This window comes from Miniopterus schreibersii, assembly GCF_964146895.1.
Source record: "Miniopterus schreibersii genome assembly, chromosome: 2".
NCBI lineage: Eukaryota > Metazoa > Chordata > Mammalia > Chiroptera > Miniopteridae > Miniopterus > Miniopterus schreibersii.
Genome location: NC_138102.1, coordinates 127,108,313 through 127,131,316, shown reverse-complemented (window position 1 = coordinate 127,131,316; position 23,004 = coordinate 127,108,313). Strand labels below are relative to the sequence as shown.

General features: G+C 38.1%; 1 protein-coding gene across 1 annotated transcript in view; it reads right to left on the bottom strand.

Annotated features, from left to right (window-relative positions):
• TSPAN8 (tetraspanin 8) overlaps positions 1–1,050 on the bottom strand; it is a 31,208-nt gene extending 30,158 nt beyond the window's left edge. The window contains exon 1 of the mRNA XM_081129839.1: positions 680–1,050. Within this exon, the coding sequence (XP_080985965.1) occupies positions 680–739 (60 nt within the window). The 5' untranslated portion in view covers positions 740–1,050. The remainder of the gene's footprint in view (positions 1–679) is intronic.
• Between the last annotated feature and the right edge of the window lie 21,954 nt (positions 1,051–23,004).

Sequence of the window (23,004 nt, the reverse complement as noted above, 5' to 3'; positions counted from 1 at the left end):
TCTTATGTCAACAGACTTTTAAGGGAAACACAAGAACTTACTAAAATACAAAACCTGTTGATTAAAAGGTGGGGTGATGACACATCAAAATCCTAACTTGAAATTGCTGATACAAACCTAGCAGCTTAGTTTAACCTTTCACGATTCAATACTTATATTGTTTCCCTCTCAAGTTCTTTATGACCCACTGTTTCTTCTGTGGGTCTCTGAAAATAATCCTCATCTCAGGTCTTTATCTTCTGACACCCCACCATCCACCTGTTTCAACCCCAGATGTGAAGGTCAGGATTCAGGGGCTTGGGCTCCATCCGGATGCAAGCAGATCAGAATTTTCCCACAGGGTCCTAAAACTAAGGGAGGCCTGCCTGCTATACAACTAAGAATAACTGTCCTTTAATTAAGGGGTATTTTTTCCCCTCTGTGATTGTTTTGCAACATTATCAAAACATTTAGAAAATGTTTATCCTCACAGATCCTGAGGTGCACTTTTTCGGGTTATTGGCTCCTTTCCAATTACTGAAACAGCCAAAGAAAGAACAAACAAATCCAAACAAGTAAATGGAAAATACATTTTCTCCCTCCTCCTGTTTCTCTAGCGCAGAGTCTGTTCTTGTTCACGATATTTATATCAAGATCCCCTTTGCTGCATAAAATTGATAATTAAAAGAAAAACACTTACCCAGAACACAAAGTTGAAGATAAACATGGAATATTTTATACAGCTATTCACACCTGCCATGTCGGAAACGGATCAGGAGTCAGATGCTGTGAATTTAGCTGGTCGGTACAGGATTGCCCGGCAATGTGCTCCGGAGTAATTTGCCTGCAGAGATTCTGTGCCCGCGCGGCTTCAGGGCAGAAATAGAAAGCAGGGGGGGGGGGGGGGGGGAATAATCTAGTTATTAAAGTGGATAAAAAATTAACCCACACATTTAAATATCTCAAGGGCTATCTTCTCTAGGCGAGTATGTTCTTTTGCTTGTCATGGCTCTGGGGCACCGGGCCAGGATATTTATGATTCTTTTTCAAAAAAACTGCCTCCTCTAAAGTAAACAGATATCAAATTAAGGGAGTGGCACTGAACCCGGGAGAGAATGGCACAGCGATACTGGGTTGTTAGATTTCAGAAACCACAACCGGACTTGCCTGCCCTCTGTTTCGGCTAATACAGAAGAAAGGTTGCTTTGCTCTGACATAAAGGGATATTGTGTCTCAGTTCATTTTTGCATTGCATTTTCTCAAAAATGCAATTTTTCTTTCAGATGCAATACAATGCATTTCGAAATCTGCCCAATCTGAAGGTTTAGGCGTAGAAACCTTCTATCCTTGACCCCAGAATGGTGGTAACAACCATTACATGTACCTGCCTCCCAAAGCTTTTAAATCTATTTCAAAACAATTTCATGGCACTTCCTTAAATGCAGTGCAGGAGGGAGAGGCTGCCTTGCCTATCATAAAAACATTCTGTTTATATCTTTACTTCTTTAGGATGTAACAGGGGGAAAAATTCTCAGGAGTCACTCTCTGACTACCCTAATTGCGTTCTTTTATAATGTGTAGCCATTTCGATAGTCCAGGTTGTTTTTAAGGTGGACACTGTACTTCCCTTCCTCTGATAAGTTATGTCCAGCAAAGCTCCTCACCACCAACTCAGTTTCTGGATTCCTGGTCTCTTGGACAAAAAATTCAGAACGAGAAGGTGGCTATAGTTCAATGACCATAGATTGTACAGTTTGTTTCTAGTACTAATAGAAGGCAGCTGTTGCAGGTAAAGGCAAAATTCTCTGACCTAATTAGGGAAGTGTGGACTGCCTTTGTGTAAACAATTTGGGTCATGCTAGTCTCCACATCCTGCCTCTAAAAAGAAGCCCCCCCTCGCCGAAATAAAAGAACCCTGTACTTCAAAAGGGTTTTGGAAAAAATAATTCTTTAAAATCTTTGTTCTGTTCTATACAATACGCAAGCATGAACTTCTAAAAAAATTGAATAGTTAAAAGAACATTTTTCTAATTTTTACTGATATACAAAGATGCTTTTGAAACAATCCCACTGCTTAACTCTAAACAGAATATATTTTTAATGTATTAGCAATAATATTTAGTGTTAAGACCAAATCTAGAAGTAATTCAAAAAATTATTGCTTAATATTTAAATCACTAAAATTATTGGTGTTTTGTGTGCTGTTCCCTCCTAGAGAATGGAAATCATTTTGGAATTTCTACTGAGATATCAGTATATATAGGATTATCCATGGCTCAAAACAGAGAGAATTTTTGACTGAATGAAAAACCAAGTGGATTTTTTTACTTATCCAAAGAAACTTATAGATTAAAATACTGTTTTGTTGACAAGCATGTATGGAGTCCCTACCAAATTTCAGTTTGGAATAGATTTTTTTTTTGTACATGCTGTATCTCCTTTAAAAAATATATAGTTGTTAGTTTAAATCAATGGATGTGTTTTTACAGGAAAAGTGCTCTATGTAATAGACTCCCTAGTCCAATTCAAAATCTATATGAAACAGTTCACTCCTCTAAATTCCTATCTCAGTAAGTCTGATAAGACACATTTGTCCAAACTAAATATCATAGAGTCATTCTGCATTCCTTTTACTTTCTTGTCTCATATCCTATCACTTCACACAATCTGTGAAGCTTCTAAATTTCCTTCAAATCTGTTTCCTCCATCTCATTCTTTTATTTAACCTTTTATCATCTCTATGTGAACCATTTCAATAGTATCATAATTAGTTTCCCTGACAGTTTCTTCCCCCTCCTATTAGCCCTAGCACTCCAGAATGTTCTCTCCATACTCTAGACTTTTCTCTTTTTCTTTCCATAATTCTCTTTGTAAAATACTTATTGATCATGTAATTTCCCTGATTAGAAGCCCAACTAAGGGTGCTTTCCTGTTACCTACTGGATAAATTTCAGACTCCTTAGAATGACACTGAAAGTACATGGCAGGAAGACTCCTACCCATCTCCCAGGACTTCCTCCTGCTCCTTTCTCCCCAGGCAGCCTCCACTCCTTGCTCCAGAATCATAAAATTGTTTCACAGGACTAGAATATAGCTTGGTATTTTATGCCTCTATGCCATGGCATTCCTTCTGCCTGGAATAGCCTTTCACACTTTCTCTACCTGATGAATTATTGTAAACACCCCTCAGTGCTCAACTCAAGTGGAGCTTCACCTATGAAACCTTCCCTTTCCTCACCACTGCCCCGACTCTGGGCAGCCCTACTTACTTCTCAATACTCATGCCCATTATAATTTGAAAAAAACATTTAGTCTAAAATTGCCATCCCTTATAACATTGATTTTTCTCTCTGCCCTATTTGATCTTTTATGCCTAAAAGACCAAGATCCTGACCTACTTATCTCTATACCCACAGCAGCTAACATTGGAGATAAAGGAATGTGTAATTGCAACCAAGATTCCCAGAAAGTTCAATAAAGATTCCTTCATAGAGTTCTAGGGAACTACCAACATGTTACCCAAGCCTCATAAAGAGTAAATCATCAGGTAAAGAAAAATAGTTTCTTAATTCAGGACTTGTCAGAGCCTTAACTTGCTATAATATTCAAGAAGGTAATAAAGGACATAGCAATTTCCAAACAAATGTGATCCCAGAACATATTTTTGAAATACAAGTTCTTGAACCAGTGTTACCACACTTCCTTATAGAAACACTAACCTAGACAAAACCTCACATTTTATACTTGAGAAAAGAAACTCAGAGAGATTGAGCAGACCAAGTTTACCACACTGATTATTATCAGAGCTCTTTCTAGAAATGAGGTCTCAAGATGATTAGATCACTATTCTTGCACCAACTGCTTCTTGTGTTACATTCTAAGATTGTGGGTCAGTTATCAACTTATCTTGAGAAATTGTCTTATCAGGCATTTAACGGTAGGAGGTTGTGGGTAGGGAGGGACTGGAGAGTGTCAGTAATAAATCTTAGACCCAAGGAAAGACCAGGCCAGGAAGGAGAGGCAGTGGAGACTGGGATATCACAAGAAGTAACAACTGAAGGAAAGAGTAGAAGGAGAGTTTCAATAAATTTAGTTAAAATTTTCCTAATGCTTCTATCATGTCAATTACCGTCACTCATAGTGGAGGCAAAGGGTGAAGCAGGATGAGGGTTCAAGTCTGATTAATCCTGAAAACTCTCCAAGAGGCAGGCTCACTGTGCCGAGTTTTGGCTGCAGTATGGGGACCCTGACAGAGAAAAGAGACAGAGAAACTCCTTGTGCTCAGAGCAGAGAAAAGGGCGTGAATAGGACCATCAGATACCCTTTGCAAAACCTGGCATTTTCTCTAGGTCATCATGCAAATCAGGTCTACCACTGGGGCTGAACCAGAAAGCAGGCATAGGGAGTGGTTCATGTTCTCATCGTGATGTTTCCCTCTACAAGATACACCCAGTAATTCATTTAACGAGTGTACTGAATGCCTACTGTATTCAAGGTACTATACTAGGTCCTGGAGATACAGCAGTTTAAAAAAATAAGATAAAAATATTTGCCTCATGGAGGATTTTATATATATATTCACACACACACACACACACACACACACACACATATTGGGTAACTAGATTTCGAAAACAAAAATATAACAATGAAAATTGTTACCGAAATCTAGTTACCTAATATATTTTTCAGTGGAGTAAGTACTGAAAAAACAAATCATGTGTTTCAGAGACAAGACTATATTCTCTTTTATTTTGTGTATTTCTCCCATTATTACTGTCACTCTGTACCTATACATGGTTTTTTATGGCACTGTGAATATTCCATTTATTTTCTCAAAGGCTGGTGGCAGTAGCAAGAAAAGTGATGTTGAAGTTTCTCTTCCTTATGACTGTCTTAAGGGTGGGTATGTAAGTGCATGAGGTCATGCATTCTGAACAATTAAGAGTGAAGAGAAAGATCTGGTACTCTTTAGCATTTCTCATTTTGAAAAACCATTTTTCTTATTTTTGGAAAAATGAGGTTGCTCACTTACAGGTTTTATGACCCTTTTTACAGGGGCAGAGCCTTGGCTCTTGTCCTCTAGTTCAATTCCAGCATTCCCGAGACCAACATTCTTCTTATGCTTTCATTTGAACACATGGTCTACGCTTCTTACCCCGTGTGCTTATGGAACCTGGCTCATAAAAGCCTTTTGCATATTCCCACTGGGAAGAGAAGCATCTGGTATGAGAATGATCCCTCGCCTTCCTTTACAGGATATTTTGAAACAACAATATCTACTTGTAGTATTAATTCCAGCTCAAAAATAAAGTGTGGTTTGGAATGGTCGTGAAGCAGCCACACGATGTCCGTGAAGAATGGATTTCCAACGGTCTTCCTCTTTTACAGATATTTTTATTCTAAAATGTTCATCATTTGCACCTGGACATAAAGTTACCATATAGGTCACATAAGGAAAAATATGAAAATGTGTATGAGAAAAAAAGTAGGCTTTAGATCACTAAAATCTATTGTTCAGAGTTTATAAGTAAAGACTGAGGGCAATGCATGATGATTTCAAATGCAGAGTCTAACCTTGATGGATTAAGCATGCCCTGAATTCCTATTAGGCTTCCCTGCAGTGCCCGTAGTCCTTTTATATTTTAGCAGTTACAGCAAGATGAGAAAGAAGCCAGCTTCTGGGCGGCGTCCAGGATCGGGTCCCTGGCTCGGCAGCCCCTGGAACAGCTTTGCCAGCCCTTACTGAAGTGATCTGCTTCTTAGGACTGATTGACCTTAAGTGATCTCACAGAAGCCAAAATGTCAACTTCTTAGTTTATCATGAGCAATGCACCCATCAAACCATCTAGCATAAGATAGTGGCTGATCGGAAAAGCCTCTCCCTGTAAGAAAGCTGCACAGAAGCCAGAGCACGCACAGATGGTTTCTTGGGGGATAAATTCAGAAAAGGAGTCAGTGACTGCGTTGCCAAGATTTGATAGGCTAAGTCTAGAACCACCTCAGGGGGCCAAAAGCCAAACCTTCCAAACGACACTCTCAGTGGGGGCAGCATCCTCTCCCTGGGTATCACTAACACACGGCCGAATTCTTTCTCTTGCTGGTTACCTTCTCTGAACTCTGTTCAGTCCCCGTCCCCTCTGCCATCACAGCCTGTCCCCAGGCAAGACAAGGAGGCATGACAATGGACTGGGGCATCTGTTTATCAGACCGCAGTTACAATTCAGGCCTGCTTCCAAGATCACATTTTAATGGCATTTTAGATATTTCTGAAATGCTTCACTTAAACGTAACTGCTCTCTTGGTGCATTCCTGTAATTGTTACTAGTGGATTTCCCGGAGGTCCATCTTATTTTCCTTCTCTCTAAATCGGGGGTGCTCCACGCACAGACTACAATACTTAACCGGAGGAAAAAAGAATACAAAACAGAGCTTTGTAATCACCAGCCGAGGATCGCTATCCACACTCCATTTCTGTGCCGAGTATTTGCCTGGTTGTTTGCTTTTTAAGTTTAAAGTTTAAGTGCCAACCTGCTTTTCTTTGAGTTCTCTCTGAATCAGTCCTTTGTTTGGTCACTTCCCAAGGTACACAGGAGCCGCCAGGAGTGGCTGGGCTCTGAGGTAACAGGAATTAAAGGGCAGGGAAGTGACTGGGCCACCAACCCAGAATTTTTTTTTAAATTTTTAAAAATACAGAAAAATAGAATAAGGTGGGGATGTTAATGCTCTATCAGACACCAGCTTCTCAAATTGCAGGAGTCAACACTGTGTTACAATAAATTTAACGCAGGCTTATCCCATGACTGGTCCGAAATAAACATAGATATTTTACTCCTAATGTTAATTAGGATCTCACAGGTGACTAATTCTAATTGGAAAGGTTTTTCCGTCCTCACACCATGGGAATGTATTGCATGGCTGTGCCAGTTGCCAGGGGGAAATAAAATAACAGGAAGTCACTGTGAAAGGCCATTGATCACGAAATACCACACTTGCTCGTCACACCTTTGTAAGAAGCATCAAAATGTACCCCAAATAAGCTCAGGGAAAGGAGAAAATAAGTCAGACTCTGGTTTGAATTATTTTTTAAACCACTGAGAGTACTATTTAGATTTCCTTGAGTACTTGGAAGACCTGATTCTCTTTTAATGTAAGAAGGCAAAAGAAACCGAAATATTCCAGGAAACCTGTGGCTTAACACCTCAACCATAGTTCTGGAAACAAGAGGGCCTGGCTACATTTTCTTCACTGTCATCCCATATGAACAGACCCGCCCAATCTCAATCCATAGCAAATAAAAGTAATTGTCTTTAAAAATACCATATCCACATGCAGTCGTTTCAAAAACTGGGCATAGAATACACCACTTCTCCTAGAATTCTCTTCTAGTTCCTTTCTTCATTGACACTCAGCCACAAAACTGTCCTTCTCTGAACTTCCCAGTAATTCTCTTACTTATTAACACCCTGATTGATTCTGAAAATGCTTCATCCATAGGCCAGCAGTGTGAGGAAATCAAAAATGTTTTAAATAAGCTACTTCTGGGGTCACTGAAGTGCCTGTGGGTAAAACAAAGCCGAGGGGTTGTTTTGCTTTACGCAGTCACGCTGACCTCTAATTTTGCCTACACTAATCATTAAACCTTCAGAAAAAATTCCAAAGGAGAACTTACTGATTTTTTCTTATTATTTTGGAAAAGGCCCAGACCCTTTATGCATACTAATTTATTTATACCATGTTCATACTTGAGGTTTCAGAGAGCCAGAGAATTCCCGTAAGTGCTCTGCTCTTTTCTCTTCACTCTTCATACTTTCTTGAATACATGAGTAGGAAGAGGTATTGTTAAGCCAGAAAAAAACGGCCTAGCCAAGGCCCCTCAAAAAGGAATGTGAAAATCTGGGAACACATTCCAGGATTTCCAGCTACCAGTTCAGGGCTCAATGTATAAGAAATATCAGCCAGAAATGTCAAGTTTCTCGAGAATCACTGATTCTCAGACAATCCACTAAGGAGCTTTCTGAGAAGGAACTAGTTCACAAAGCAATTCTCTGTGCAGTAAAAGATTATGTCACTCCCAGGCTTTGAACCCTCTAATGGATTCCCATCACAATTAGAATGAAATCCAAAGCCACACGAGATGGGCCCTTGGCTGCCTCACTGGCCTCATTTCCTCCCACTTTCTCCCTCATTGGAGCTGCTCCAGCCACAGTGGACTCCTTGTTGGTCCTTGGAGCTGCCAAATGTATTCCCAACTCAGGGTCTTCCCATTTCCTCTTCCCTCTCTTAGAATTCTCTTCATCTGTAGAGCTACATGGTTCATCATCTCCACTCATTGTATTATATATTGATTTATTTGTTTTATTATCTGCCTCCTTTCTGGAATGTAAACTTCAGAGATCAGGAACGTTTTCTGTGTTGTTCACTGCTAAATCCCCAGAGCTCAGAATAGAGTAGGCGTTCAATAAATATTTATTGAATGAATGAATGAATAAATAGCAAGTTATCTGAATACATCATCTAATACATTTTATAAATAATAACAAAAAGCATCCTGCTTGTGTTCACCATTATATTGCTACTGCCTACCCCAGTGACTGGCAGATTATAATCACCACATGTGCTAGAATATAGCACTGCAGAAGAAAAATAAAGTCCAAGCTGATTTTATGGACCTTATAGTCCACCAACTTGAGACAGCACACAAGCAGATACACAAACAAATATGCAAGAAGAAAAAAGAAAGGGGGAAAAAAGGTAGGATCCTGTCTACAAAGTAACTGAGGGAACTATTTCACATTAAATGAAACTCTGAGAAGGTAACACTTAAACTAAGTCCAGCACCTGGGTCAAACCATACGGAAACACTTAACAAACCTAAATTGAGTGCATTCTACAAAATAACTGGCCTAAATCATTTAAAACATCAAGGTCATGAATGTTAAGGAAAGACTAGGAATCATTCCATACTCAAAGAGCTAGAGAGAGACACAGCAACTTGGTGAAATGCATGATCCTACACCAGAAACTTGATCTAAAAGATGTTACTGGCCAAATTAATGAACATAAATGGGGGCTCCAAACAAGGATATATGCTGATTATTTATATCCTTCCTGTAACTTTTCTGTAGTTTTGAGATTGTTTGAAATAAAAATAAATGGCCACTAGTGGGGGGAAAATTGAGGCACAGAAAAACTTACTTAAATAACTTTCCCAAGGTCTCAAAGTATGTGATAAAGCCTGAATGTGAACTCAGGCAGTCTAGCTCCAAACTACATATCTTCAACCATTCTGCATGTTGTTTCTATCAAATAGGGCATATAAGTGTTTAGCATAGTGCCTCATGCAAAGTAAGCTCTCAAGTGATATCCATTGTTAAAAATTAATACACTGAAAAAATAAATAAACCTCACAAGACTTGCAATGATAAAAAGTCTTCATTAAAAAAACTGTTAGAACTGATACACAAATTCAGTAAAATTGCAGGATATGAAATCAATATACAAAAATCAGTTGCATTTCCATACACTAACAATGAACTACCTGGGGGAAAAGACACCTAGAATAGCAATCACATTAACAACAGCATCAAAAAGAATAAATACTTAGGAATAAAGTTAACTAAAGAGGTGAAAGATTTATATACTGAAAACTATAAAACATTGATGTAAGAAATTAAACAAGACACCAAATAAATAGAAAAACATCTCTTGTTTATGAATTGGAAAACTTAATCTTGTTTAAATGTTCATACTAAGTAAGGAGATCTACATATTCAACACAATCTCAGTAAAAGTTCCAAAGACATTTTTTACAGAAATAGAAAAGACAGTTCTCCAATTTATATGGAACCACACAAAACCATGAACAGCCAAATCAGTCCTGACAAAGAAGAACAAAACTAGAAGCATCACACTTGCTGATTTCAAAATATATTTTGAAGCCACAGAAATCAAAACAGTATGGTACTGGCATAAAGACGGACAGATAGACTGATGAAACAGAATAGAGAGCCCAGAAATAAAGTCATACATACATGGTCAATTGATCTTCAACATGGGTACCAACAATACAGAATGAGGAAAGGATTGTCTCTTCAACAAACGGTATTTGAAAAACTAGATATCCACATGTAAAAGAATGAAATTGGACCCTTATCTTACACTATACGCAAAAATCAACTCAAAACTGAGTAAAAATGTAAATGCAATGCTTGAAACTGTAAAACCCCTAGAAGAAAACAGAGAAAAAGCTTTATGACATTGTCTTGGCAATTATTTCATGGATGTTACCCCAAAAGCACAGGCAACAAAAACAAACAAAAGTAGTGAGTTTATATCAAACTAAAAACCTCCTGCACAGCAAAGAAAACAGTCAACAGAGTAAAAAGATAATCTACAGAGTGAGAAAAAATATTTGTAAACCATACAGCTGATAAGGAATTAATATTCAAAACATATAAGGAATTCATACAACTCAACAAAAAACCAATACCCAATTTAAAAAGGACTTGACTAAACATTTTTCCAAGGAAGACATGCAAATGGCCAACAGACATATGAAAAAAAATGCTTATTGTCACTAATCATAAGGTAAATGCAAATCAAAACCACAAAAAGATATCACCTTATACATGTCAGGATAGCTATTATTTTTAAAAGTGTTGATGAGAATGCGGAGAAATTAGAACCCTTGTACATTGTCAGTATGAATGCACATGGTGCAGCCACTATGGAAAACCATAGTAGGGTTCTTCAAAAAGTTAAAAATATAACTACCGTATTATCCAACAACCCCACTTCTGCGTATATATATATCTAAAACAATTGAAATTAGTATCTCATTAAGATACCTACACTCCCATGTTCATTGAAGCATTATTCATAATAGCTGGGATGTAGAAACCACCTACATTTTGATCAGCAGATGAATAAAGAAAGAAATTGTAGTATATATATATAAAATGAAATACTATTCTGTCTTTAAAAAGGAAATTGTGCAATATGTCACCATCTGGATAAACTTTGAGGACGTTATGCTAAATGAAATAAGGTAGACACAGAAAGACAAGTACTGCGTTATTCAACTTAGCTGAGGTATCAAAAACAGTCAAATTCATAAAATCAAAGACCAGGTTGGTTGCCAGGATCTGGAGAGGGGAGGAAATAGGGAGCTACTTATCAACAAGTACAGAGTTTCAGTTAAGTAAGATAAATAAGCTCTAGAGATCTGTTTTACAATATTCTACCTATATTCAATAATAATGTATTATTGTACACTTGAAATTTGTTAAGAGAATAGAATTCATGTTGTGTCCTTACCATAATTAAATAATAGATAAATAAATAAAATGTGTCTATATTTGGACATAGGGTCTTTAAAGAGGTAAAATGAGGTCATTGATGTGCATCCTAATCCAGTAAGATTAATGTCCTCCTAAGAAGAGGAAACTAGGACACAGACACACAGAGGAAAGACCATACAAAGACATAGAAAGCAGACAGCCACCTACAAGCCAGTTAGAGGCCTGCTGACAACTTGATCTCAAACTTCTAACCTCCAGATTTTAAGACTAATTTCTGTTGTTTAAGTCACCTAGTCTGTGGTACTTTAGTGACAACCCTAACAAACTAATACAACAGGTTTTAAGCAATTAAAGTGGCATGATGCAGTCATTTAGGCAGATGACACTAGCTGGCCTAAGGTGAGAGTCGTGTAGAAGAAGAAAAGTGACTGGATTAAAGATAGCTTTAGAAATGAAATCAACATTACAGGTGAGAGAAATAGAGGAACATGGAGGCCACCCAGCCTGCAGCAGGAAAAACTTGGGCAATAGTGATGCTACCAAGGTGCAGGAGACCAGGGAAGGAGAAGTTCTGTTTGAACATCTTAGATTTGAGATTACCTATTAGATACCCAAGTGGAGATGTTAGGTGAACAGTTAAGTATATGAATCTGGAATTCAAGGGGAAAGTCAGAGATGGAGATATAAATCTGGGCACCCTTGCTACATAGAAGATATTTAAAGCCAAAGTACTGGATAAGATTACCTAAAGAGAAGGCACGGATAGTTAACATCAGAACCCTGACCCAATTCCTGCAGCACATCAATATTTAAGGTTTAACAATGCAGTAAGTATATAGGACTAAAAAGCTATTAAAAGTGAAGTAAGAGGAAAACTAGCAAAGTAGTGTCCAGGAATCAAGAAAAAAAATGTGTCTTAAGGAGAGAGTGGGGCAGCTACCAAGTGCTGTTGAGAGGTCGAGTGAGATGAGAACTCTCAGTCAGCACTGGTTTTGGCAGTAGGGAGATTACTGCTGTCAATGAGAGACCCGTCTTAGTCATATGGTGAGAACAGAGTCCAAATGGAAAGTGTCGAAGAAGAAATGAGAAATACGAAAGTGAAATAATTTACTTTAGACAATTATTTTAAGTATTGCTGGAAAGGGAAGCACTCAGCTTATGGCAGCTGAGATAGCTTAGGCTTATTTAGTTCTACTGGACATTTCAGAAGGATCTGAAAATTTGATCTCATATTAGTTAAATGGGAGGATTTCTGACCATATGTACAGTTAGGATTATGAGGTTATATCATCTAGAATTAAACTCTTCATTGATTCTATGAAAACCTGTAGGAAACTATAAATGCAGATTATAGTTTAGAACGTTGTAATTTAAAACAGAAAAAAAGAAAAAAAAGAAATGTAGGGTGTGAATGGAAGTTCTGCAGAACTCTTCTGAGGAATTAAAGATAATTTTATTCTGATCTGATCTGCAAATCAAAGAACATAGCCTTCCGCATGAACCCAGGACATGCTCTCAGATGGGAAGAATAAGGCAAGTGTTTCAAAAGCGAGGGTCAAAGGGATGAGTTGCTAGGGAAACTTACAGCATTTAGTTTTTCATTGGGGGGGCGAGTGGACTTTCAAGGGTCTTCTGACTTAGTGGTCGGCAAATGAGGTGATGAGATGAGAAAAGCGGTAGTTTCAGGTGACTTCATCTGCAGATAGAGTCAGGGGATACAGCCAACAGTTGCAGTCATAAGACGTGGTCAGCAAGGGAAGAGAGTTAGGAAGGCAGGGACCAATGCCTCCGTTTCCCTTGGAGTCTGCAAAATAAACTAGTAAGACAAGTTTTGCGGTGAAATGGACAATGCAGGGAATGCAGTTCATCAGGGAGACAGAGTCAGAGTTTAAATTGCAAAATGGCCTAGTCACATCAAGCTGGGTCAGACACCAAATTCCAGAAGGATCTAGATAGTCTGTCACAAAATTATGATATTAGAATCCTTAAGGGTTTCTTGGATAATAACTTCCTATAGGCTCTTAGGTAAATCTCAATCAAATGCTTCAGTAACTAAGAATTGTACCTTACACAACAGATATTAATAAGAAACATTATACATTCCCTGATTCTATCTGCTGACCATGAGGCAACTGAAACTGCCCACTGTTCTCATCTCACAACCTCACTTGCTGACCACTGAGTCAGGAGACCCTTGAAAGCCCAGTTGCCCCCACCAATCAAAAAATAAATGTTTCCCTAGCAACTCATCCCTTTGACTCTCGCTTTTAAAATGCTTGCCTTATTGCATTAATAAACCCACCCAAATATTAAAAGTATTAGATGGGGAAATAAGGAAAACCTATGGTGGAAATTTTAATAGCTTTATCATGCCATGCTCCAGAAAGGATCTTAGGCAGCTTACAAAAATGTACACATAATTGCAAAAACATAAGTAAACAGGGAAATTAAAGGTTAAAGAATGGACGGGGACAGGGTGGCAGCAATACTTCTTATGCTATATTTTTTTATTTCCTTTTGATCTTTGAGTGATACAAATGTATTAGCTATTCAGAAAGTTAAATTTTTAATGGACTTCGTTTTTAGAGCAGTTGTAGGTTTATAGAAAAACTGAGCAGAAAGTACAGTTCCCATATACCCCCGGCCCTGACCCTGCCACACGTTCCCCTGGTATTAGCATCTTGCTTTACTATGGTACATTTGTTACAACTGATGTGTTAATATTAATACCTAAAGACCATAGTTTACATTAGAGTTCACTCTTAGTGTTGTACTTTCTGTGGGTATTGACAAATGTATAATGACACGTTACCCACCATCCCGGCACCGTACAGAAGAGTTTCATTGCCTGAGATCTCCCGAGCTCCACCAGCTCATCCCTCTCTCCTTCTCCCCCTCCAACTCTTGGCAGCCACTCATCTTTATATTGTCTCCATATAGTTTCGTCTTTTTCAAAATTCCATAGAGTTGGAGTCACAGAGAATGTACCTGTGGCACAGTAAGAAATATACATTTGGTCTTTGTCCCCAGTTTCTGGCAGACAGTTCCTAAAACCCTTATAGTTTCCAGAGGGTTAACGAGTGTCTTCTGTATGCTAACGTGATGACGGGTGGTGGGGGCAGGGGCCCTAAACGGCTTCTGGGTGGTGGCTGGTTGCCAGAAAAACGGAGGCTTGACTGCAACTTTCAGCTCCACCCCTAGACCTCTGGGAGGAAACCGGGGCTACAGATTGAGTTAATCATCAATGGCCAATGATTTAATCAATTATTCCTGTTTCCTAAACAAAATATAAACTCCTTAGCAGAGCATTCAAGGCCCTTCAACACCAGTCTCCTAAAGTCCCTTTCTAACCTTCATTCCTAAGATTTCCCAACTAGTGCCATCATGGCAACCAATACGGAGTTTTTGCCTTTTTCCTGGTTTTACCAGCTGTTCTCTTATTCCTTCTGTCCATATCTCAGCTGTTCTCCCCACAGCAGTAACATCGTTGATACAATCAGATGTTTGATTCTTAACTCAAATGATACCTCTCCTATGAGATATTGTTTCTTTGTTTATTTATTTAGAATAATTGAGCACAGAAATGGTTTATTGTTTTTAAAAAGTAATTTTTACAAAACTACTTGCCTGGTTGAATTTCCCTTCACTTTTTGCCTTTGAATTTCTGGCTCTTTTTTTAAAAAAATAAAAAATTATTAAATCTATTGGGGTGACATTGGTTAACAAAATGTTATAGGTTTCAGGTATACGATTCTATAATACATCATCTGTATGTTATATTGTGTGTTCACCACCCCAAGCCACTTCTCCTTCCATCACCATTTATCCCGTTAACCCTCTTCTTCCTCCCTCCATCCCCACTTCCCTCTGACAATCACCATAATGTTGTCTGTGCCTGTGAGGTGTTTTGTTTTGTTTTTGCTTAATCCCTTCACCTTTTTCACCCAGCCCTCAACACTTCTCTCCTCTGACAGCGTCAGTCTGTTCTCTGTATTTATGAGTCTGTTTCTATTTTGTCTGTTAGTTTATTTTGTTCATTAGATTCCACATATCAGGGAAATCATATGGCACTTGTCTTTCTCTGACTGGCTTATTTCACTTAGCATTATACCCTCCAGGTCCATCCATCCTGTCACAAAAGGTAAGATTTCCTTTTTTTTGCAGCCGAGTACATTGTGTAAATGTACCATAGCTTTTTTATCCACTCATCTACTGATGGGCACTTGGGCTGCTTCCAAATCTTGGCTATTGTAAATAATACCGCAATGAACATAGGGGTGCATATATTCTTTCTAATTAGTGTTTTGGTTTTCTTTGGATATATTCCCAGAAGTGAAATCGCTGGGTCATAAGGCAGTTCCATGTTTAAATTTTTTGAGGTAACTCCTTACTATTTTCCACAGTGGAGGCACCAGTCTGCAATCCCACCAACAGTGCACGAGGGTTCCTTTTGCTCCACATCGTTGCCAACACATGAAATATTTTTTAAATAGATTTTTTTCTTCTCTTCATCTCTTATAACACTGTTTGTTCCATAACTCAATTTAAGCATTTTCTATTGCAGTTATTCATATTTTCCCTCCAATAGCATGCACTTAAACAAAGTCTATATTTCTTCAACTTATGTCTCTCATACCATAAACTGTACCTAGCAAATATTGAATGAATGGAGGAGTAAATAAATGTTGTGATTACTTTTTTTTTGTAAGGATTTTCTAGAGAGAAGAGAGGATATGATTTTGAAAAACAATATATTTTCTCAATGAAACAACTGTTCCCCAACTCATCAACTTTTTCTCATCATAACCATAATTAGAGATTTTTTTTAGACTTTCTGGTTGTTTTGGCACAAAACCCAATGCTTCCTTTTATTAAACCTGCGGCAATATTTTAACCTAATGTGAAAGTAGCAAAACCAAAAACTGCATTCTGACTTGTCAGCATCCTTCCTTTTATCTCTTTTATCTCTTAACTAAAATCCTTCTCCAACTTTCCTAACTATTTGACATCCTCTGAGTGCTTTCATGTTAGCATTGCCCATCACAAAGTCACCTTGCACAACCCGGCCCTCCCAAGAGGAGGGCAGGTTCCAATTATGCTAACAGACAGCAGGCTGGAAACACTGTCCATTGACATCAGAATAACAATGTTTTCAAGAACGAAAGTTTCACAACTTTTTTCCAGAAACAGTAACGTACAAAGCAGCTCAGCTTGTAGGGAAGACAAGAGGCTCCATCAGAGAGACTGTGAGGTAAAAGGGCAAAAAGAGAGATGATGAGCTCTCCGCAGAGGGGGAGGCGCCAGCCAAGTGCTCTTGGCAAAAGCATGGGCTTTGTCTTCACAGAGTCCTGAGTCTGACAGCAAGAATCTGCTTTTTTCTGGTTTAGAGAACTTTGTTCTTTTGTATACTCAACAAATATTTTTCGGTGCCTATAAAGTGCTAGATTCTGGGTATATGATAGTCAATAGATCAAGTACAGTGAGCACCCTAGCAGAGTTTACAGTCTAGCAGGATATAAACACAAAGCAAACACTGCAGCATGTCAGCTTGTACTTACAAATCACGAGGGCCACAGAGGGAGGGGGCAGATGTCAAGAATGTCAGTAATGGTAAGAACCTTCTTTGAAGGTACTTCTTGGGAGATGTTTTAGTTGACATGAAAAATAAAAAGCCAGCCATAAGAGTGTAAGGGAGAGAAAAGGTGTTATATTTCATTTGCAAGAAGAGTGTTCTTGTGAGAGTTTACATATAAAGTGCTTAGCACAGGACCGGCCCTTTGTAAATTCTTAACAAGTGATCATTCTTGCTATTGCTATGGCTGTTGACCTTACACATTGGTAGCCCAACCTATATAAGCCTACTGATCGCTGAACAATCTTTTAAACCTAGCAGACATTCAAATAACAAGCATCAATAGTTACATCTTTAAACAAGAGGGAAATAGAAACTGTTACAAAACACAGAGAAAGTCTCGTGAGAAGTTCAGCATCCTTTTACTCCCCTTTCCTTGATTAGTCCTTCATCTGCGTTTCTGTATTATGACAAAACCTCACTAATTCATATGCTGATAATTAAAGATTTTACATTTGTTCTGTGAAGCAAATGAATAATGTAATCAAAATGTAAGGAGGCAGAAGGCTTAATTTAATTAAGGAAAATTGTTGTTTCTGAGCAGATTTAACCACATACATTTGCATACAATTAATGTGTTGATTACAAATGACTTCAATTTTCTCATTAAAGCAAGCTAAGATCTTACTCTGTAACACTTGACCTTTGTAAACTTCCATTTCTTGTCAAAGTTTGCCATAAAAAAGGTATGCCACTAACTCAGACTGGTTCTTTTCTTCAGTTAGTCAAAGTCAGAGTTTTCTGTTTGGCCAATCCTAACCTGACCTGCTTTCCTTTAGTAACTTTTTCATAATTTCTGTTTTGTCATTTTCCAGAAGTTAGTGGATCCAATTAAGGTGGACTCTTTTATGGTTAAATGATCTTTATAATAGTTATAATTTGATAAAGATTGAAAGGGTGTTCAAGGTGTAATTTTCCTTCCTTTATTATTCTGCCAAATCTTTCTTTCTATAATCCTCAAGACTATTCCCACATCTCTGATTCCATATGCCCAGAGCCCCATAAGGGCCCCATATGATTCTCTACATACTTTAAAAAAATTGTCTTTGTTCTCCGCCTCATGGGAGGAGGAGATGAGTTGTTAGAAGAGTTGTGCAAGTTTTAGCAGCACAGAGATCCTCAAGTCAGGCCTCCCATTAGACAAAAGGCTTCAAAGTTGGCCCTGAATGACTAATGCATTTTAATAATCTTGAATGATAATCTTGATATCCCAAAGGAAGGATGGTTTCAGGTCATCTCTGAAGTGTGTCTTATTCAGACCATCTCATGAAATATTTTTAAATATACAAGATCATCATTAGACAAGTTTTGGTCACAATTAAAGAATTTTTCAAAAAGATATAAAGTCATCATGCTCATATAGATATCAAATGAACATGCGTTAAAGATTTTATTTAACTCGTCATTAATGAAGGAGTTGATAGAAAGTTACAAGAGCTTTAAAGAAGACCCAATGACAATTTGTAGGTCAAAATTATTGAAACAAATGTGCAAATGGAGGCAACATTAGCTACTTTCATAGTGAGGGAAAGGAATCAACAGAATCTCCACAATGTTAATTTATTTGCATTTCAAAAACAAAAATTACTATTTATTGTCATCAATTATCTACAATTTACAGAATTAGAAAAGAGCTCAAAGGCAGTAAAAGGCTCAGCACCTTCATAAAATCAGAATTGGATAACCCAGAATGGAATGCTTTATCCAAAGCAGAGTTTCCCATTGAAGCACAAATTTTTCCCTACAGTACAAATGACGCATATGCTTTCCACTCTTATTCCCATATTCATTCAGCCACAAATGTATACTGAAATATTTTCTGGTATGTTAGACAGAATGCTATTCTCTGGGGACCCAGAAGTGAATCATACATAGTCCCTGTCATCAAAAAGCTCAAAATATCACAGGGAGAGAAATTTGCACAAGCAAATGAGTACAAAAAGTGCCAAAGGGATTCTAATAAAGGTTTATTTCGAACACAATGGGGACAGAAACAATAAGTAACCTTCAGTAAATGTTTATATGCCTGGAATTGTTCTAAATGCCTTTACATGACTTTTCTTTAAAACTCATAGTCCTATGTGGTAGGTACAATTCTAACCCCGTTTTAGAGATGAGGAAACCGAGGCACAGAGGAATCAAAGAAAGATATCTAAGACCTCACAGGTCATAAGTGGTAAAGCCAAAATATAGACCTAAGTTTAACTCCAGAGCCCATACTCCAATCTCTATACTATACATTTCACAAAGGGTAGAACATTTAATTTTACTTTGGGTAAGGAGACAAATGAGCTGAATTTTGAAAGATGACAAAGTGCATCTACAGGTTGGGATATGGGCTTCCCAAAAAGAAAGAGAAACAAATGAGCCAATGCACCAAGACCTGTATTGCTAAGAAAATATCAGATCACAAAGAGCCTCTTAGTCCCGACTAAAATGTTTACATTTATCTATGGTAAACACATAACTGACAGAGTTTAAAGCTGGGGAAAGTCATGACCTATTTTGCTTTTTAGAAAGGACTATGTTGTTACTTTTCTGATGGTAATATAAAGGATGGATTAGAGACTGGGGTAATCATTAAAAAACTACAGGAATAGGGAGCTCTTATACACACGTGCACACGCACACACACAACCACACACACACACAATGTGAGGAAAGTAGACAGAACTCAGATATAGAGCTGCCATAGTCCAGTGATTTTAATATTACTTATTTTAATGTGATTTGTAACAAAGTTATTATTTTAAGTTTACTGGGAGGTGTGATATCGTTCACTGAGGTAGAAAAAAAGTAAGAAGAAACAGATTTGGAGGAAAGGTGAGCTTAGTTATGGGCATGTTGAAGTTGAGGTCAAAACATCTAGAAGAAAATTGGATACCAAGGACTAGAGCTCAAGAGAAAACTCTAAACAGTGATAGAAATTCATGAATTTCTCATAGCAAGGAAGTAGTTAAAACCATGAAACAGAACGAAGTGACCCTGGATAGGTAGAAAGGTCAAAATAGTAAAGACAGAAGACAGAAAGTTGAGGCAAAACAGCAATAAAAATGTGGACGAAAAAGAAGAGCCCATGAAGGGAACAGGAAGGAAGAAGGGTAGGGTTTCAAGAATAAGAGAGTTGCAAATCCTAGAGAGGGGGATGGTTTTAAGGACAATAGAAATGGTTAATTTCAAATGCCCCAGATAAGACCAGTCCTGCTGAGGCCAGATGCATCAGTTCCCTTGCAGTTTCAGTAACGTGGAAGTGTGGTTGGAAAAGTCGCTTGAAAACTGAGTAGAGACCTGGATAAAGGTAGCAGATTGGAAAGATTCGTTGACCCTGGCTCTCTTCTGAATCCACCAAGATAACTGTAAAGAGATTTTTAAAGCCATTAAAACCAGGAAAGACAAAGCAAATAGTCAAGGAGATAACAGAAAAATTTTGGAAGTTGGTGGATGAGTGGATTTAACAAAGTCAAGAAAAAGGAATCCTAAACCAACAGTGAGGAAAGCTAAGGAGCCAACCAATTCACACCCCACATCCTCCACTCAAATATTCTGGAAGTAGTGGCCTCAGATTCTGATGCAGCTGGAAGTTTGAGTGAAGGCAGGTTTACAAAGAAAAGGATTGTTCCTATAGAAAAGCAGGCAGACTCCAAGATGGGCTCCAATCTCCAGCCAAGAGGCCTCATTGCTTTATGGAATACTGGAAATTTAGTCTGCAGAGTGGAAATAAAAAGTTCTTGCTCTAGAAGACACCAATACAGTCACTGGAGGTGCGCCATGCTGAATTCAAGAGGGTAAAGGGAGATTTCACACCAGTATTGCAACCTTCAGCCCTCTTCCCTAACTCTGCCTCTGGAAGACTGGGGGGCAGGGTTATACCTTCCAGGCAGGACAGTAAAAGAGTCTTCTCCAGAGACTCTGACCAGCCTAAGGGAAAAAACTATAAAATACTGACATCAGGGGTTCCCCAGAGAAACTGCCCAACCTGTTCTCCACCATCAAGTCCACTGTCCATAATGTAGAACGTACTCAGCCCTTTCAGAACCTCCCTTCAGCTTTGTAATACTACCACCTTACACACGAGTTATAGTCAAGGCTCCCAGACAACTAAAGAAATCCTCTAACATGAAAGACAGAAAACCAAAAAAGCAGCAAATAATCAACCATGCAAAGAGGTGAAAATGTCAAAAAACTACCATTTATATAGTCGGAGAGACAAACTTTATTAAATATGAACAGAATATGTAAATAAAGGGAAAAATAAAAAGATAAGAAAGAGCTCTTGTAAAAATAAAAATGTTTGCAGAAATGAAAAACTTAGAAAAGGGACTAGAGATATTCAGGAAATCTATAACGCAGATCAAATATAAAGAAATAGATAATAAAGAAAAGAAAATTGGAGGGTTGATCAAAGAAGTCCAACATTCAAATAATAGAAGTTTCAGAAAAAATGAATAGAGAAAATAGAGGAAAGGAAATTATCAAATAACAAATTGAAGAATATTCCCTACATTGAAAGCATCCATAGAGTGCCCCCAAAAATACAACAGATAAAAATATATCCATATCGAGACTCACCTTGGGGAATTTCAGAACACTGTGAACAAATATATGTTCCTAGAAAGCGACTAGAGAGAAATACAAAATAAAATGAAAATATAAGCAAAATTAGGTCACCTACAAAAGATCAGGAATTAGAATGGCTTTGCATTGCTTAACAGCACAGGAACAACAGCAGAATGGCTTTAAAATTCTAAGGGTATGTGATTTCCGACTCAGAATTCTAGACTCAAAATACAGCTACACTACCAATTAAGTGTGATGATAGACTGCACACATTTTTAGACATCCAAGAACACAAAATATTTATCCACATCCCCCATGCACTCTTCCTCCGGAAATTACTGAGAGTATTCTACCAAAATGAGGGTGCAGAAACAGGAAATCCACCTCAAGGGTGAGGCAGAGGAAATCCTGAGTGATGAAGAGAGATCCCAGGACAGCTGTGTGCCAGGTGTGGATAGCAACCAGCCCGAACTGGAACTGTTTAGAGGCTCCAGGAAAGAAGCCTGCAAAAGGTGAAACTGAGAGAATCCCTGGTGCATTTGAACACAATGAGGGCAGATTTAGACACCTGAGGAGGGGTTAAACAAGTACATTGAAAAAACTAAGCCAATGAGGAAAAGAAAATTTTTTTCACTCCAGGAAATACAAAAAGGTGTGCAGGAAAGAAAATATAATCATATGAGTCACCTGTGAATGATGATGAAACTGTTTGGTGTCATGTCACACCACAATTAATATATAACTATAACAGGAAGGGAGTTCTCGGAAGTAGATGTGTGAAGAACGCTGTTAGTAAGAGAGAAATCCTCCTCTTTCAAAGACGTGGTTGGTAGATATTGCCTCAACGGGAAAACCAAGCAGTAGTATGTTACGCAGAGATACGAAGAATACAAAGGCAAAATAAAAGTCTATTACCCCTGGGTTGCAAGAATGGCAAAGCCTTAGAGAACTAGCTAACTCTTTAAACTGAAATTTTTATCAAATTTACATTTTGTTAAAAATGTAAACTAAATTTTTAAAACGTGAATGACAGCCCTGGCCGGGTGTCTCAGTTGGTTGGAACATCCCGTACACCAAAAGGTGACAGGTTCGATTTCCGGTCAGGGCACATACCTAGGTCATGGGTTCGATCCCCAGTTGGGGTGCAACTGATCGATGTTTCTCTCTCCTTCCCTTCCTCTCTCTCTAAAAATCAATAAAAACAAATTTTCAGGTGAGGATTAAAATAAATAAATAAAAAGTGAATGGCATAGAGATAAGCACATGATTTTGGGATGAATTTAGTGGTGAAGAGAAGGTAAGTAGGTAAAAAATAACACAGGAAATTTTAAAATATATATTTATGAGATGCTTAAGCATGTATACAAGTTATAATGTCAAGGTCAGAAAATCAAGAGAGATTGAGCATCAATCTGTGATCCAGGAGATAGGGGTTCGAATCCGGGTCAGGGCACAAGCCTGGGTTTCAGGCTTGATTCCCAGTCGGGGGTGTGCAGGAGGCAGCCGATCAATGACTCTCTCATCATTGATGTT